At 39.7% G+C, this 15,297-nt stretch overlaps 2 protein-coding genes across 2 annotated transcripts; one reads left to right on the top strand and one right to left on the bottom strand.

Annotated features, from left to right (window-relative positions):
- Window positions 1-5,132: 5,132 nt before the first annotated feature.
- On the bottom strand, window positions 5,133-6,077 carry LOC113269524 (olfactory receptor 52B4-like). Its single transcript, XM_026518400.2, has one exon. It carries the CDS (start codon window positions 6,075-6,077, stop codon window positions 5,133-5,135), a length of 945 nt encoding a protein of 314 aa, XP_026374185.1.
- Window positions 6,078-14,050: 7,973 nt separating this feature from the next.
- Window positions 14,051-15,013, top strand: LOC113269452 (olfactory receptor 52B4-like). Its single transcript, XM_026518342.2, has one exon. The coding sequence runs from the start codon at window positions 14,051-14,053 to the stop codon at window positions 15,011-15,013; it is 963 nt and encodes a 320-aa protein (XP_026374127.2).
- Window positions 15,014-15,297: the final 284 nt, after the last annotated feature.

Here is a 15,297-nt window from a genome sequence, read left to right as displayed (position 1 = left end):
TCTATCTTCCATCTCAACATTATGATAAACCAAAACAGGAACCATAGTTGGTTAGTCACCTGGAGAGCAAGATGTTACCAACCTGGACTATTAGCAGAGCCCAGCAACCTTACACATTTGCTCAAGTCAACTCACTCTCTCATTCCACCTAATTAACATTTCATATGTACACTCTATTCAGGGTTCCAACCTTGATTCCGGAACCTGGCTCTTTACTCTTGGCAGAAAACCTTGGCTACTAAATCAGAATAAATCAGTTGGAAACTCACACAAATTCAAGACACTGAATATAAAAACATATCTACATCTGCTCCCACCCACTCCTCCTTATTGGAGGAACTGTCTTTCCTGTCAAAGAATAATCCCTCCACTTGTTCTTTGGACACCTAAGGAAGATTACCATGAGCATTCATAACCATGGTCCTTGGAAGCATTATTCTGGGGTAAAATTTGCAGTATATGTACTGTCTAGGAAAACACAACATGAGAAATCTGGTATGGAGAATCCATTGACATGGCAAATAAGCATATGAGAAGATAATCAACATCATCATATTTCATTTAAAATTGCAAATTAAAACAATGAGATACCACTGTACTCCTATTAGAATGGCTAAAATTCAACACACTGACAACACCAAGTGCTGGCGAGGATGTGGCTCAACAGACTCATTCATTGCTGCTGGGAATGCAAAATGGTACAGCCACTTTGGAAAACAGTTTGGCAGTTCTTTACAAAGCTAAGCGTATTCTTTCCATATGATCTAGCAATCACACTCCTTAATATTTACCCAAAGGAGTTGAAAACTTACGTCTACACGAAAATTTGCAAGGATGTTATAGAAGCTTTATTCATAGTTGCCAAAACTTGGAAGCAGCCAAAATATCTCTGAACAGGTGAATGAAGAAACAAACTCTAGTACATCCATACAATGGAATGTTACTCAGAGATATAAAGGTTATACACTGCAGGATTCCAACTTTATGACGTTCTGGAAAGACAAAACTATAGAAATAGAAATAAATAAATAAATAAATAAATAAATAAATAAATAAATAATCAGTGGTTTTCGGGAGTTCAAGAAAAGCAAGAGAAGGACAAATAGGAGGTACATGGGTATTTTTAGGGCATTGAAAATACTCTGATACTATAATGGATATATGTCATTATACGTTTTTCAAAACCCATAGAAGTGTATAACACAGAGAGTATACATTAATGTAAACCATGAACTTTCATTAGCAATGTATCACTATTAGTTCATTAATAGTAACAACCATATCATACAAATGCAAGATGCTAAAAATAGGAGAAACTCTCTAAGCAACTGAGGAGGGAGGGATGTATATGGGAACTCTGTACCTTCCACTCAATTTTTCTATAAACTTAAAACTGTTCTAAAAAATAATACTTGTTAATTTTTAATGCACTTCTTGAAATAAAAAAAAAACTCAGTGGATTGGTTAAATAGCTTGTTAAATGGAGCTAAAAAGATCTTTAGAAACTTGGAGATAGAAATAAAGAGATGCAAAAAGACAGACTAAACAATTTGCAGAATAGAGACAGAAGTATCAACTTTTAAAAACATTATCTTAAATGCATAAGAAATATAACTGTAAGAGATACTGAACACTAGGAATTCTAGGAGGGGAGGTGGGTAGGGGGATGGATAACTGAGTAATATTAGGCCATTAAGGAGGGCATTTGATGTAATAAGCACTGGGTGTTATATGCAACTGATGAATCACTAAATTCTACCTCTTAAACTAATTTTAAAAATCTGAAATTAAAAAAAACAACTATACATATCAGTTAAAATTCAAAGATTATCAGATATGGAAACAAAAAATCCAGTTTTATGTTTAAAGGACATCAACCTAAATCACGAGCACAAAATGCCTGGGAGTAAAAGATATAAATGGTTCACTAAAAGAACACTAACCAACAGAAAACTTACGCAGCTATAATCATAGCTCACTGACCAGTTTACTAACAATCTCAAAATTGTTGTGTTTCAAAGATCAGCTGTTTCAGAGAAAAAAATCACAAGAATTACATGAAACTGGCAAATAATCACTGTGAGGAATTTAACTCGTTTCCCCAATAATAATTGAATCATTTTTTAACTGGTATGTATATAAAAGGTTTGAACAGTACAATAAGCTTGTTCCACCTGTTGTTTAACTCACAAAACATTAGAAAATTTGCACCACTTTTTACTGAGTGACAAACATATGTTACAGAAAAAAGTTAACTGTATCATATATGCAGAAAGACAATCATATAATAACTGAAAAACATACTAAAATTTAACAATTGTGCCCCAGTTTTCTTATTATTGGTCATTGAACTTTGTTCTCTTTCTTTTGTTTATTAATATATGTTCTTGAAAGATGAACTATAAAAAGTATACCATAAAAAGTAAGAGAAATATAAAAATAGTCAAATCATAGGTTGAAGAAAATAGTCTAAGATTAAAATAAAACCCACAAAGGAAAAGAATGGATTTGAAAATATTTTATACTCTATTTCTTTAAGTAAAACAAAAGCCAACCAAACCAACCAAAGAAAATTACAAAATTTATAATTTGAACAACCTGATAAAATACTCTCAATAAATATCAGTATCTTGGGGAAGTTATATATCCTCACTGAGCTTCAAATTACATCTGCAAAATGGGTAAAATAAAAGCAATAACAAGTTTGATGTGAAGATTCAATAAGATAAGGTATGAAATAAGTTTTTAAAATATTACTCAGCTATCAAAAAGAACGATTTCTCAACATTTGCTGCAACATGGACGGCACTGGAGGAGATAATGCTAAGTGAAATAAGTCAAGCAGAGAAAGACAATTATCATATGATTTCTCTCATCTATGGAACATAAGAACCAGGAAGATCGATAGGGGAAGAAAGGGATAAAGAAAGGGGGGGGTAATCAGAAGGGGGAATGAAGCATGAGAGACTATGGACTCTGAGAAACAAACTGAGGGCCTCAGAGAGGAGGGGGGTGGGGGAATGGGATAGACCGGTGATGGGTAGTAAGGAGGGCACGTATTGCATGGTGCACTGGGTGTTATACGCAAGTAATGAATCATCGAAATTTACACCTCAAAAACCAGGGATGTACTGTATGGTGACTAACATAATATAACAAAAAAAATTATTATTAAAAAGAAAAGAAACACGAACCCTACAAAACAGAAAAAAAATAATAAAAATAAGATTTTTAAAAATAGAACTATTTACTAAATACTAGTAGGTCGTACAATAAATTTTGGCACTTTCATGTATTTCTGATGAATAAAAATTAATAACTTCTCTAGATGCTTTTTTAAATGTGCCAGAGGAGACTAAAATCTTCATACTCCTAACCTAGTAATTATTTTTAAGGCTGAAAACATGCAAAGCTTAATGCACGAAAAATAGATAAATCTTATGCACAAAAATGTCCCTAGCATAGCATTTATATTGTTAATGATTACAAAAACATAAGTATTTAAAAATAAAAGGGTGAGGGGCATCTTGGAGGCTCAGTTGGTTAAGTGTCTGCCTTCGCCTCAGGTCATTATCTCGGGGTCCTGGGATCAAGCCCCATGTCAGGCTGCCTGCTCAGTGGGGAGTCTGCTTCTCCCTCTGCCCCTTCCCACCTCACCCCACCACTCATTCCCTCTCTCGCTCTCAAATGAATAACATCTTTAAAAATAAAAATACATACATACATAAACAAATAAATAAAAGGATGAACACTACCTCAGCAAGTGTAAAAAAGAATTTTTAAGCATGCTTTTTAAGTAAATGATTGAAAGATAAAATATAGTCATTAACATAGATTTCCAAATGTATTGTCATTTAAAAATAGCCACACTATGGGCCTATGTGATAATATTGAATTACAGAGTCATGTATAAGTTCGGAATATGTGTGTACGGTTATAGTTGTTGGAGTTAGACTTACGTATAAAATCTGGAAGATTCTACACCAAAATGATAACAGTAACTTTCTTTGGATACTGGGATCATATGCATTTTCGTTTTCATTTTCTTATTTCTTTATGGAGCACTTATATAAAAAAGTAGATGTTTTCAAAAGAAGTATCAATATAGTATCATCTCATGGAGGAAGTCATATCTCTGCTTGAGATGAGGTGGTTGTAATGACCTCACTGAGTAGATGACACCAACCTGGGCCTTGAAAGATGAATAAAGGGAATTTATTAAAAGGTCAAGGACAGTTGGTTAAGGGTCTGCCTTAGGCTCAGGTCATGATTTTAGGGTCCTGGGATCAAGTCCTACTTTGGGCTCCCTGCTCAGTGGGGAGTCTGCTTCTCTCTCTCCCTCTACCCCTGCTCAGTGGGGAGTCTGCTTCTCTCTCTCCCTCTGCCCCTCCCCCCTACTCATGTGCACTCTCTCTAATAATTTTCTTTTAATTTTAAAAATAAAAGGTCAAGGACAGGAGAGGTCATTCCAGGCAAGTGAATCCCTTAGGGAAAATGTACCACGACAACATGACTGAAAATGGAGAAATTAGAGATAGACGGTTCCTTGAGACTGAAGCACAGATTGTGTGAAAGTGATGTGGAAAGTGTTGCTGGAAAGGAAGTCTGAATTTATTCTGTACCATCTGAGGGGGATGATTTTTGAGAAACAACCCCCAAAATGTCAAAAGTTAGGAGTACATTTGCCTTAAGTCCTCTTAATGTCCATGATATTTTGAGAAAACGTATGAAGGAATGAAGGTTTTACATAAGAGTCCAGGCATGTGGTGAGAGGTCTCAGGGCTTGACATAGCTCAAGATAGAAAACTTATTCTTTATCTAAATGAGACTTAATATTATATTGTCTGTTCCCAAAATTGAGTTGAATATTAGAGTTATACATGACTACTACAGAGAAAACTGTTCCATCCCCAAATAATGAACTGTGAGTATCTCAGTCAACCCACAGTCACTGTTTTCAGACTGATTAGGGGGGCAAGTCTCACAGTCTTAGGTAAGTTGCTCCACAGGCCCATAATTCAATGAGTTATTTTTGCTGAGGACTCATTTGTAGTTTTCTGGTTCACTGCTGTGAAAGCACATCTCACAAAGGACCAAAGTTTCTGAGAAACCAGTCTCTGCCATCCCCACAGTCATTTCTGTTTTGGAAACAACACATAAACCACTTGGTCTCGTATCTGTTTTGTTTTGACCCCATAAATGATGGGATTTAGCATAGGTGGAGCAAGCATGCTGACATTGGCCAACAGAATGTGGACATGTAGTGGGATGTGATGGCCAAAGCGTTGGGTGAGAACTGAGAAGATCCCGGGCCCATAAAAAAGGACAATGACACAGACATGGGAACCACACGTGTTGAGAGCTTTGTGGCGAGCATCTTGGGAAGGGATACGGAAGACAGCATGAAGAATCAGAGCATAGGAAACAAAAATGAGAACAATGTCTAGGATCACTGTTGACATTAAGACAAAAAATCCATACCAGATATTTACACGGATATCATCACAGGCATACTTGGCCAAGCCAATGTGTTCACAGAATGTATGTGGTAGGACATTGTTTCTGCAAAAAGTCAGCCTCTTCAGAAGAAATATCATGGGAAAAATTGTACAATGTGCTCTCATGAAAACAGCCACACCAATTTTCCCTATCAGAGAGTGGGTGAGTATCATGGTGTACCTCAGTGGATAACATATTGCAATGTAGCGGTCAAATGCCATAATCAGCAAGATGCCTGACTCAGAAATAAAGGAGGAATGCTGGAAGTAGAGCTGGGCAATGCAGCTATTAAGAGAAATCTCCCTACTATTGCACCAGAAAATGGCCAATGCCTTGGGTTCTGTAGTTGTGGCAAAGACAATGTCAACTCCAGCCAGCATGCAGAGAAAAAGATACATAGGTTCATGGAGGCTGCTCTTGATGAGGATAATGCAGATGAGCAGACCATTTCCAAGGAGGGCAAAGACATAGGAGAGGAGGAAGGGGATGGAAATCCACATGTGTAGGTCTTCTCGGCCTGGAATGCCCACCAGGTAGAAGACTGCATGGTTAACACCAGTGTGATTGAAGCCAGCCATTTCTGAGGCAGGCCAATGTGGACTTCAGTTTCACCTAATAGAGACAAAGAGAAGTACAGATTACATATAAATGTTTTCCTTGAGTTTTCTGATTAAATATATCTAATTAAATGCCTGTATTTACCATTGTTTCCTCCTAATACCCTGTTAAAACATCAATAAAATAACAAAAACATCATAAATGTAAAAAGCAGAAGAAAAGACAATAACAGAGAAGGGACAACATTTTGAAAGCAGATAGAGGACGATTGGCTAAGCAGACGGGATAAAACTAATAAGCTCGAGTAGAACACAAAAATCAAGTTAATTTCCACTGCAGAACCCAGATCATCTCAAAAATTGGAGGTATCAGGAACTTTTCTAAATAGGGATAAGGATGGGCTTTTTAAAGAAGATTACTGGTTGAAAATCTGTATAAGAAATCAGCTAGACTCCTGGATCCTCTTTCCCAACCTGTCCATCCAGGTACCACTTTCCATACCCAACAGAATGCTGGAAGTTTATTCCCTGATGGAGTTCAGGCTAGAGACTCTTAACATACTACCCCTACCCCAGCCATGTCCAGAGCCCAGGATAAAATTAAAGGCTACATACTGAACAAGATGAAACCCCATGAACTTCTGTTTATTTATACCTGGTAGTGCTAGCTTACATAACCATACACCCAGATCTTTCCATTCATTTTGATTTAAGAATGAGGCACCAAAAAGTGAACTGAGGTGCTACATGTAGGTATGAGATTTATTTAGGGAGAGACCTCCTGCCAAATTACTCAAATCCAGAACTTTGCACCAAAATAAATAAATTTGTAGGAGTAAAAAGTTCTTCAAGACCTTCAAAGATCTCAAAAGACTGACCTCTCATGAAGCCTTTCAAAGGAAGTTACTGGAAGGTGAGCACCACCAAAGTGAGGGAATGAATCAAAAATAGAGAAACATGGACTAGAGGAGATAATGCTAAGAGAAATAAGTCAAGCAGAAAAAGACAGTTATCGTATGGTTTCACTCATTTATGGAACATAAGAAGTAGGAAGATCGGTAGGAGAAGAAAGGGAAGAAGGAAGGGGGGGAGGTAAAAGAAGGGGGAATGAACCATGAGAGACTATGGACTCTGGGAAACAAACTGAGGGCTTTAGAGGGGAGGAAAGGCAAACAGGGCAGTAGGAGGGAAGGTAAGAGGGGAGGAAGACTAGGTAAGAGAGATTTAAGATAAGTGACCAAAGCAAGGCTTTCTTTTGAGGACTCAATTTCTCAAATCCAAATGAGACTTTAAAAGTCCTTTGAGAAACTACCATCTATGTCTGCCCCATCAGCCCAAATGTTGGCCATTAGTCTCCACCACAATCTGTTCACAAGACTCCAGACAAAGGTCCTGACATTCCAGCATTCCAAATCAGCTCCATTACCTTGGGCCTGTAAGGACTTCTAGTATCTAGCTCTACTCTCCCTACTCCTAGAATCTCACCTCACGTACGACAAAATCACTCATCAGCTTCGGACTGAGTCTTTCAAAGCAGAAATGGAATCAGTAACTGGAGGAAATTTAGTGGGTTGCAGATTAGACTGCAGACTGATTATCTTTGTGAGACTTAGGAGGTCACTTTTATTCCAAGGTCCCAGTGCCCTTGGGTTCTGACTCCACCAACAACCCTCAGTCCCATATGGGCCGAGTCATTATACTTACTTTCTACCACCTTTTTCTCTTGCCACCTGGTCCTCTGGCACCTTCCCTGTTAATTTGATCTCTACCCTCAAATTGAATGTGTGCATCTTCGTGGCTTTCCATACTCAGATGCTCTCACTCCTAACTTAATGTTTCCTTCTAAGAAATCCCTGTGCCTCTTTTCAAGAGGCATTACGTTCACTGTAATCAGCACTCTCCATTACTTAAAACAGACATCTATTTCACAGGCATCTCTTCCTAGAAAACATTTCTTCATAATTAAGACAAAATTCAAAGTTCAATTTATCCAGGGCCGTGACAAAAATTGTAGGTTGGAGTCTGTAACTAAAGGAATATGTGGGACACGCAGGGCTATTTGCAGCAACATGTGAATTATGATTGTGATGAAAGCACTAATTCCTTTGGCCGACGAGAACCGCAACAAGCCATTTGATGTTTAATGTAAAATACACCATCACTGAGATCAGTAATTTATAGTCACTTTTCTGCATATTCTTTTCTTCCTTTATTTTTATCCTGAATATAAATGTTTGATTATAGAATACATGAGCCTTGTGAAAGAAAAGGCATCAAGTAATTCAGAACAGCATACAATAGTAAATAACAATTTCGTATATAACTTACTAATGAAATCCGTCCTAATACATGTGATACCTGTGGAGGTCGTTAGAAGACTATCGACACATTTTTATTTGTTCATAAAATTAACTCTAAGGCAATTAAGTTGTTCTCATATACTGGGCTTCCCCACTTCCATGCCCTCTGTGTGTTGAATTGACGTCCTCATGTCCACTCGCAGGAGAGGGGCTTGGTGTAGGACTCAGGTAGTGGGAAGTCCAGGCATTCAAGATATGAAGGTCACAGATAGGCAACCATCAGCGTCTCTGCTTCACTCAGTGTCTGACTCAACACTGAGCACGTAGTGAGTACGCGTAAACATAGTCCCCTTCCCCTCTGAGTTCTGCTCTCCTCATCTCTGCATTTTATTTCTGTGGTAGGAAAACCCCTCCTCCTTTTGTTCCTGTGTAACTCTCTAAGTCATGGTGAAACAACTGAAAATCATTCTCGTGAAAGAAGTGCCAGGAGAGGCTTGTGAGGACCTGCCTGCGGAGGACAGCTACCACCAGGTCATCCTGTGGCCACACAACCACTTGGAGGACACACACCCCTGAGGAAAGCTATCCTCCTGGAAGGGATGGAAGGGTCAAGACTAGACAGTGATAATACTACTGAGGTTTGGTGTCCAGCTGTTCATTCAATGCTCATAAAACAACAGTAGAGAAAAGAAGATGAATCTGAGACAAAATAGGATCCTGAGGAGGGCCAGCCTGCAGACCAGGGTACTCATTGGATACTTTGAAGGGCAAGGAAGGGTTTCTCTACTGTGGGAAAATAGAAGCTAAGAGGCTCAGGAATTGGGATCTGGTGTACAGGTGCAGATATATATACTAGAGCCATTGGTTGTCTAGCCCAGGGTCACTCTAATTTCTCAAATGCCTCATGAATCCTTCAGTAGCCTGATCCAGATGCTTCCACAATCCTCAACAATTCACCTCTAGCTCCCTACTTTATGCTAGCAGTGTATGCGAGTGCTTTTCTTCCTCATAATCTTGCCAGCAGAGCCTGTTGTCAAGCTTTTGAACATTTGTCAGTCTGACAGGTTGTCAAATGTGGTTGACTCTCTGCAAGAATGGCTGCCAATAATTCTTTCTTGGCTGCGCACACAAGCCAATTTCCCCTTCATGAGATGCAATCTGACTTGCTTTGACTAATAGAATATATGTGTGAATTCCAGGAAATATGGACCTTGCAACTTTCATTAGGCTTTCTTGGAGGCTAGCAGCCATTTAAAAAGCTTAGGATAAATTAGTGCAGAAACTGTTGAAAAGAGTATGGAGGTTCCTCCAAAAATTAAAAATAGAAAGACCTTATGATCCAGTAATTCAGCTACTGGGTATTCGAAGAAAATAAAAACATTAATTCAAAACGATACAGGCATCTCTACGCTTATTGCAGCTTTACAATAGCCAAGATACAGAAGCAACCCAAGTATCCACCGATAGATGAATGGATAATGAAGATGTGAGATATATGTGTCGGGGAGAATTTATATGTTTGTGCTCTTCATGAAAAGGATCGTGTCGAAGCTTTCCTAAGTTTCAAATTTCAGTCGTGAACAATGATGTTTAATTCTGCTAAGAGTATGCAACTGAATACACTTAGCAATTAGAAGAAGGCATATGAGTCTTGATGACCTTAGATACATTTTTAATTTCATTCCCCTGCCTTCTTTGACTGCCTTTCTTTTTTTTTCTTTTTTTAATGATATTTTATTATGTTATGTTAGTCACCATACAGTACATCCCTAGTTTTTGATGTAAAGTTCCATGATTCATTACTTGCATATAACACCCAGTCTTTCTCTTAATTTTCAGTTTGGTTGTGATGCATCAAGGCATAGCTTTGTTTTTTTTTTTAATTCTTTTTAATGTTTTTTTATTATATTATGTTAGTCACCGTACAGTACATCCCTGGTTTCTGATGTAAAGTTTGATGATTCATTAGTTGCGTATAACACCCAGTGCACCATGCAATACGTGCCCTCCTTACTACCCATCACCAGCCTATCCCATTGCCCCACCCCCCTCCCCTCTGAGGCCCTCAGTTTGTTTCTCAGAGTCCATAGCTTTCTTTGTTTTTATCTTCTTTGAGATCCACTGATCTTTCTGAATCTGCAAAGTAATGACTTTTACCTAATTTGGAAAATTTCAGTAATTCTTCCAATTTTTTTTTCTGTCCAATCTCTCATTTCATTTTAGCCCACCAACTACACGCGTTAGAACTTTTGGCATTGTTCCAGCAATTCCCAAGGATCTCTTTTTTCCTATGCTTTTACTCTCTCTTCATTTAGATAGTTCTATTGATAAATCTTATGGTTAATTACTGAAAGTGTAACTTCCATGGTCAAAGGTAAGTGCATTTGTAGATTTAGATTTCCTCCATAGTGATTGTACCATTTTTCGTGGCCACCAGCAACGTATGTGTATTTATTGTGTGCCTACAAATGCCAAGAACAGTTCAGGTTTAAGCTATAGAGCAATTAAGCAAAACCCTTGCCTTTATGGTTGTCAGCAGTCGTGCTTTTATGCCCTTACTGTGCTCTCTCTCCACATGGTCTCATTCATTTATCCTAAGCTTTTTATTATTTTTCAAAATGTATTTATTGCACTATTGTTGACACGCGATGTTACATTAGTCTCAGGTGTACAGTGATTCAAGTTTATATGTTATGCAATGCACTGCAAGTATAGCTATCATCTGTCACCATAAAGTGCTATTACAGTACCATTGGCTTTGTTCCCACACTGTACCTTTTATCCCTGTCACTTACTCCATAACCGGAAGCCTGTACCTCCCACTCCCTTTTACCCATTTTGCCCATCCTGCTCCCCTTCCACTCTTGCAATCACCAGTTTGTTCTCTGTGTTTATGGGCCTGTTTCTTTTTGTTTTGTTTTGTTAAGATTTCACATATAACTGAAATCATATGGTATTTGTCTTTCTCTGTCTGAAATATCTCACTTAACAGAATGTTCCCTGGGTTCATCTATTTGTCACAAATAGCAAGATCTCATTCTTTTGTATGGCTAATATCCCATTGTGTGTGTGTGAGAGAGAGAGAGAGAGAGAGAGAGAAACTTATGAAAATGTCAACATGATCCTTTTCGTGATGAACACAAACTTATAAAGTTTTGGTACATGTTAATTATAAGTATATTCCTGTTGGAAATGAATCAACATTCATTAAAACAGGCCTCTAGCAAGTCTAGATTAGATGGAAAAGCTTTCCTATCAGAGCATCTTGAGAGAAGCAAGAGAAAAGAGGATCAGGAGGAAGGGAGGGAGACGGGAAATGGTTTTAGAGACCCAGCCCATTTGGGAAGGTGAGGCTGGTGGAGACTGGCTCTGTCCCTGGAGGCCTGGTGTAAGTGCTCCCTCCAGGGTTCCACCAAAGACGATAAACAGCCCAACTCCAGACCCACAGGCTGAATTTTATTATGGATCTCATTTCATCTCCTCCTGGAGACTCAGCCAAAGGCTGGTGAGTGAATTAGACATCTGGGGGTGGAGAGGTTTCCAGATCGAGGTAAGGACTGGGCTGGTGTTCTGTCCCCAACAGATCAGAGATGACAGGACTCTTGGAGGCTATTGATACATGTGGACAAAGTGGTAAAGACCAGCGGTGCAAATCTGATTGGTTCTAGCAGATATGGAAGGTGAGGTCTGGGAGGGGAGCTGAGGATATATGGGCTGGATGGAAGTTTCTAAAGTGTGGCGAATCAGGAGAAGCAATCCTATCAGTGGCAGATGTCCTAATAACTATAGACTAGAGATGAGAAAAAGGAAATGCATTGACTTAGACTACAGACCCCTCCTGGAAAACCATGGAAGGAGCCCTGAGAATGGCAGCGAACTGGTCACCTGTCCCAAGCCAGATGTTGGAGGGGATTTGGGGGAAGGAGCCAGGGCATCTCAGCACGTGTGAGAACTAGGAGCCTATTTTCCTTTCCAGAAAGAAAAATCAAGGCTCCAGGAGAGGGAGCTGGAGTGGAAGCAATAATGCTAGCAAGTGTAAGATTTATCTTGGCCCCTGAGCTAGATATTTTAAGATACCCCTTCATCTAACATCTTGAGAAACCCTGTGAAGAAGGTATTTTATTACTGGCTCCATTTCTTCTTCATTCTGGAGAAAAAAAGGATTAGATATGGTTGTCTTCTCAGGAGGTGCCCTCTGAGCTACACCTGGAACATCTTCCTGAACCCATCTGCTTATATACCCACCACTTCCTCAATCCACAATCCCAGTTAGGACGGATGCCTGCAAGATAGCCCATGCTTCAGATAAGCTTGCTGAATGGTTAAACTGATGAATGAAGGAAAGTCTGCTAGGAAGCAAATGGTAAAATTTCATGTTAGTTTCTATCAGAATACAGTACCCCCTGGCCAGAAATAATGCCTTTCTTCTTCCACTTTGTCATTTTTTTTAAGATTTATTCATTTGTCTTAGAGAAAGAGAGAGGTGTGTGCACAAGAGAGAGCACAGCAGGGGGAGGCGCAGAGGGAGAGAATCAAGCAGACTCCTGGTGGAGCATGGAGCCCAACTCAAGCTAATCTCACAACCCGAGACCAGGACACAAGCTGAAACCAAGAGTCAGACACTTAACCAACTGAGCCACCCAGGTGCTCCTCAGTCATTTCTAAGCTTAGCTCCCCGAGGTGTGAACATTGACACAGAAGCCCTGACTGTTACCTGTTAAAGTTCTCTTGATCGTCTTCACAAGTGAGCAAACTGAATGTGGTGAAGTCAGAGAAATTTCGAACTCATTTCCATCAATTATTGGTTGTGAAATGTGGCAAGTGATTCATATTCTCTGAATCTTTATTTACATGCGAAATGGAGTCAATATCCACTTCCTAGAGCAGAGATCTGCTCCCTCCATGAAAAGTATACAAAATGCCACATGCAACGTGCATACTGCAATCACTAGCATAAAAACAATGCTTAGTAAATATAAGTTTAATTCCTCTGTGACTGTATTATGTTCAGATCCATTCTATTCCTGGAATAAAACTTAGCTATTAGTATCTAGTCTCTTCAATCAATTACTATTCCAATAAACCTTCACAGGTAATTATCCTAAACTAATAGCTTTAAGACATCTGATGGCTGTCCCCTGTGTGAAGTTGTGACCAAGGCTCTTCACACCCTGTGCACCCCTCCCTGCCTCTCAAGCACTCCCTATACACCTGTCACGCTAGGCTGGAAATGATTCATGAACATACTGTGCAGTGATCCATATATTCACCTTTCCTTATGCTGCCTCCCTTCTCTTTTCAGTCTTCACTTCATGATAAACTAGTCAATATCAAGGTCAAGTTCAAATATCATCTTGTTACAGCCTCACAGGACATGCATAATGATTTTCTCTGTATTCACAATCCTCTGTCTGAAAGTGAAATACGTACTAATATCTCTTACTTCGATTAGCTGAGAGAGAAAATAAGTATAATTGGCTGTCACTCATTGGGGCTCAGACCATATCCTTCATCTTCTCACATTTCCTATTATTTGTATATTCAGAGAAGATAATGTGAGATATGCCAAAAGCTCAGGTGACTTACAGAGAATATTAATATATTAATAAATTCTTCTTAAGAATATATTAAAAGGAGTATGTGTTTTCTTCTGTCTGTGAATAGGAGGTGAGGTCCTGAAAGGTCTCCCCAGGCATGACCACCTTAAACCACACTGGTGTCAGCCACACTGTCTTCCGCTTACTGGGCATCCCTGGCCTTGAGGACCAGCACAGGTGGATTTCCATCCCCTTCTGCATTTCCTATGTCATCGCCCTGCTTGGGAACAGCCTGCTCATCTGCATTATCCTCACCAAGCGCAGCCTCCATGAACCCATGTACCTCTTCCTCTGCATGCTGGCCGTGGCAGACGTTGTCCTCTCCACCTGCACAGTACCTCAGGCCTTGGCCATCTTCTGGTTCCGTGCTGGGGAGATCTCCCTGGATCGCTGCATCACTCAGCTCTTCTTTATTCATACCACCTTCATCTCTGAGTCAGGGGTCTTGCTGGTGATGGCGTTTGACCGCTACGTTGCCATATGCTACCCACTGAGACACACCACTATTCTTACACGTGCTCTGATCGGGAAAATCGGTGTGACCATCTTCCTGAGAAGTTATGGTACAATTTTCCCCATGATATTTCTTTTGAAAAGATTGACTTTCTGTCAAAATAATATTATTCCACATACCTACTGTGAACACATTGGCTTGGCCAAATATGCTTGTAACGACATTCGAGTGAACATCTGGTATGGATTTTCCATCCTAATGTTAACGGTGGTTTTAGATGTTGTGTTAATTTTTATTTCCTATGTGCTGATTCTCTGTGCTGTCTTCCACATGCCTTCTCGAGATGCTCGCCACAAAGCTCTTAACACGTGTGGCTCCCACATCTGTGTCATCGTCCTCTTTTATGGGCCTGGAATCTTCACAATCCTTACTCAGCGGTTTGGACGCCACATTCCTCCTCATACCCACATCTTGTTGGCTAACGTTTGCATGCTTGCCCCACCTATGCTCAATCCTGTCATTTATGGGATCCAGACCAAGCAAATCCGGGAGCAGGCGGTTCACGTGTTGTTTACAAAGCAGAAATCACTTTGGTTTAAGAACTAAGTTTTCAGAATCCCTAGCCAACTGTGAGGTGGTCTCTGGAAGTGGTGGGTGGGAGGGATCCACTGAAACACTCAGAAATGGCTCAGTGAGTTCTGCCTCTGGGGCAAGTTCATCAGGGAGGTTACAGGACTTACTCCCCTGTCGTCAAAACAACTGGACACAGCGCCCCATTGGACTGAGCAAGGCTGCTCCCACAAAGACCTTGGGACAGGATGCATTGATTTTCAGAAGTCATATATCCTTAACGACTCTAGCATGATCTTTAGAAATAGATGAAGTGAGAG

This window comes from Ursus arctos, unplaced genomic scaffold (assembly GCF_023065955.2).
Source record: "Ursus arctos isolate Adak ecotype North America unplaced genomic scaffold, UrsArc2.0 scaffold_22, whole genome shotgun sequence".
Lineage (NCBI taxonomy): Eukaryota > Metazoa > Chordata > Mammalia > Carnivora > Ursidae > Ursus > Ursus arctos.
This window is presented reverse-complemented; position numbering and strand designations above follow the sequence as displayed.

What these genes read in the sequence shown, in the direction of transcription:
- LOC113269524 (XM_026518400.2), bottom strand. Translation starts at nt 6,077, where the DNA reads ATGGCTGGCTTCAATCACACTGGTGTTAACCATGCAGTCTTCTACCTG.
- LOC113269452 (XM_026518342.2), top strand. Translation starts at nt 14,051, where the DNA reads ATGACCACCTTAAACCACACTGGTGTCAGCCACACTGTCTTCCGCTTA.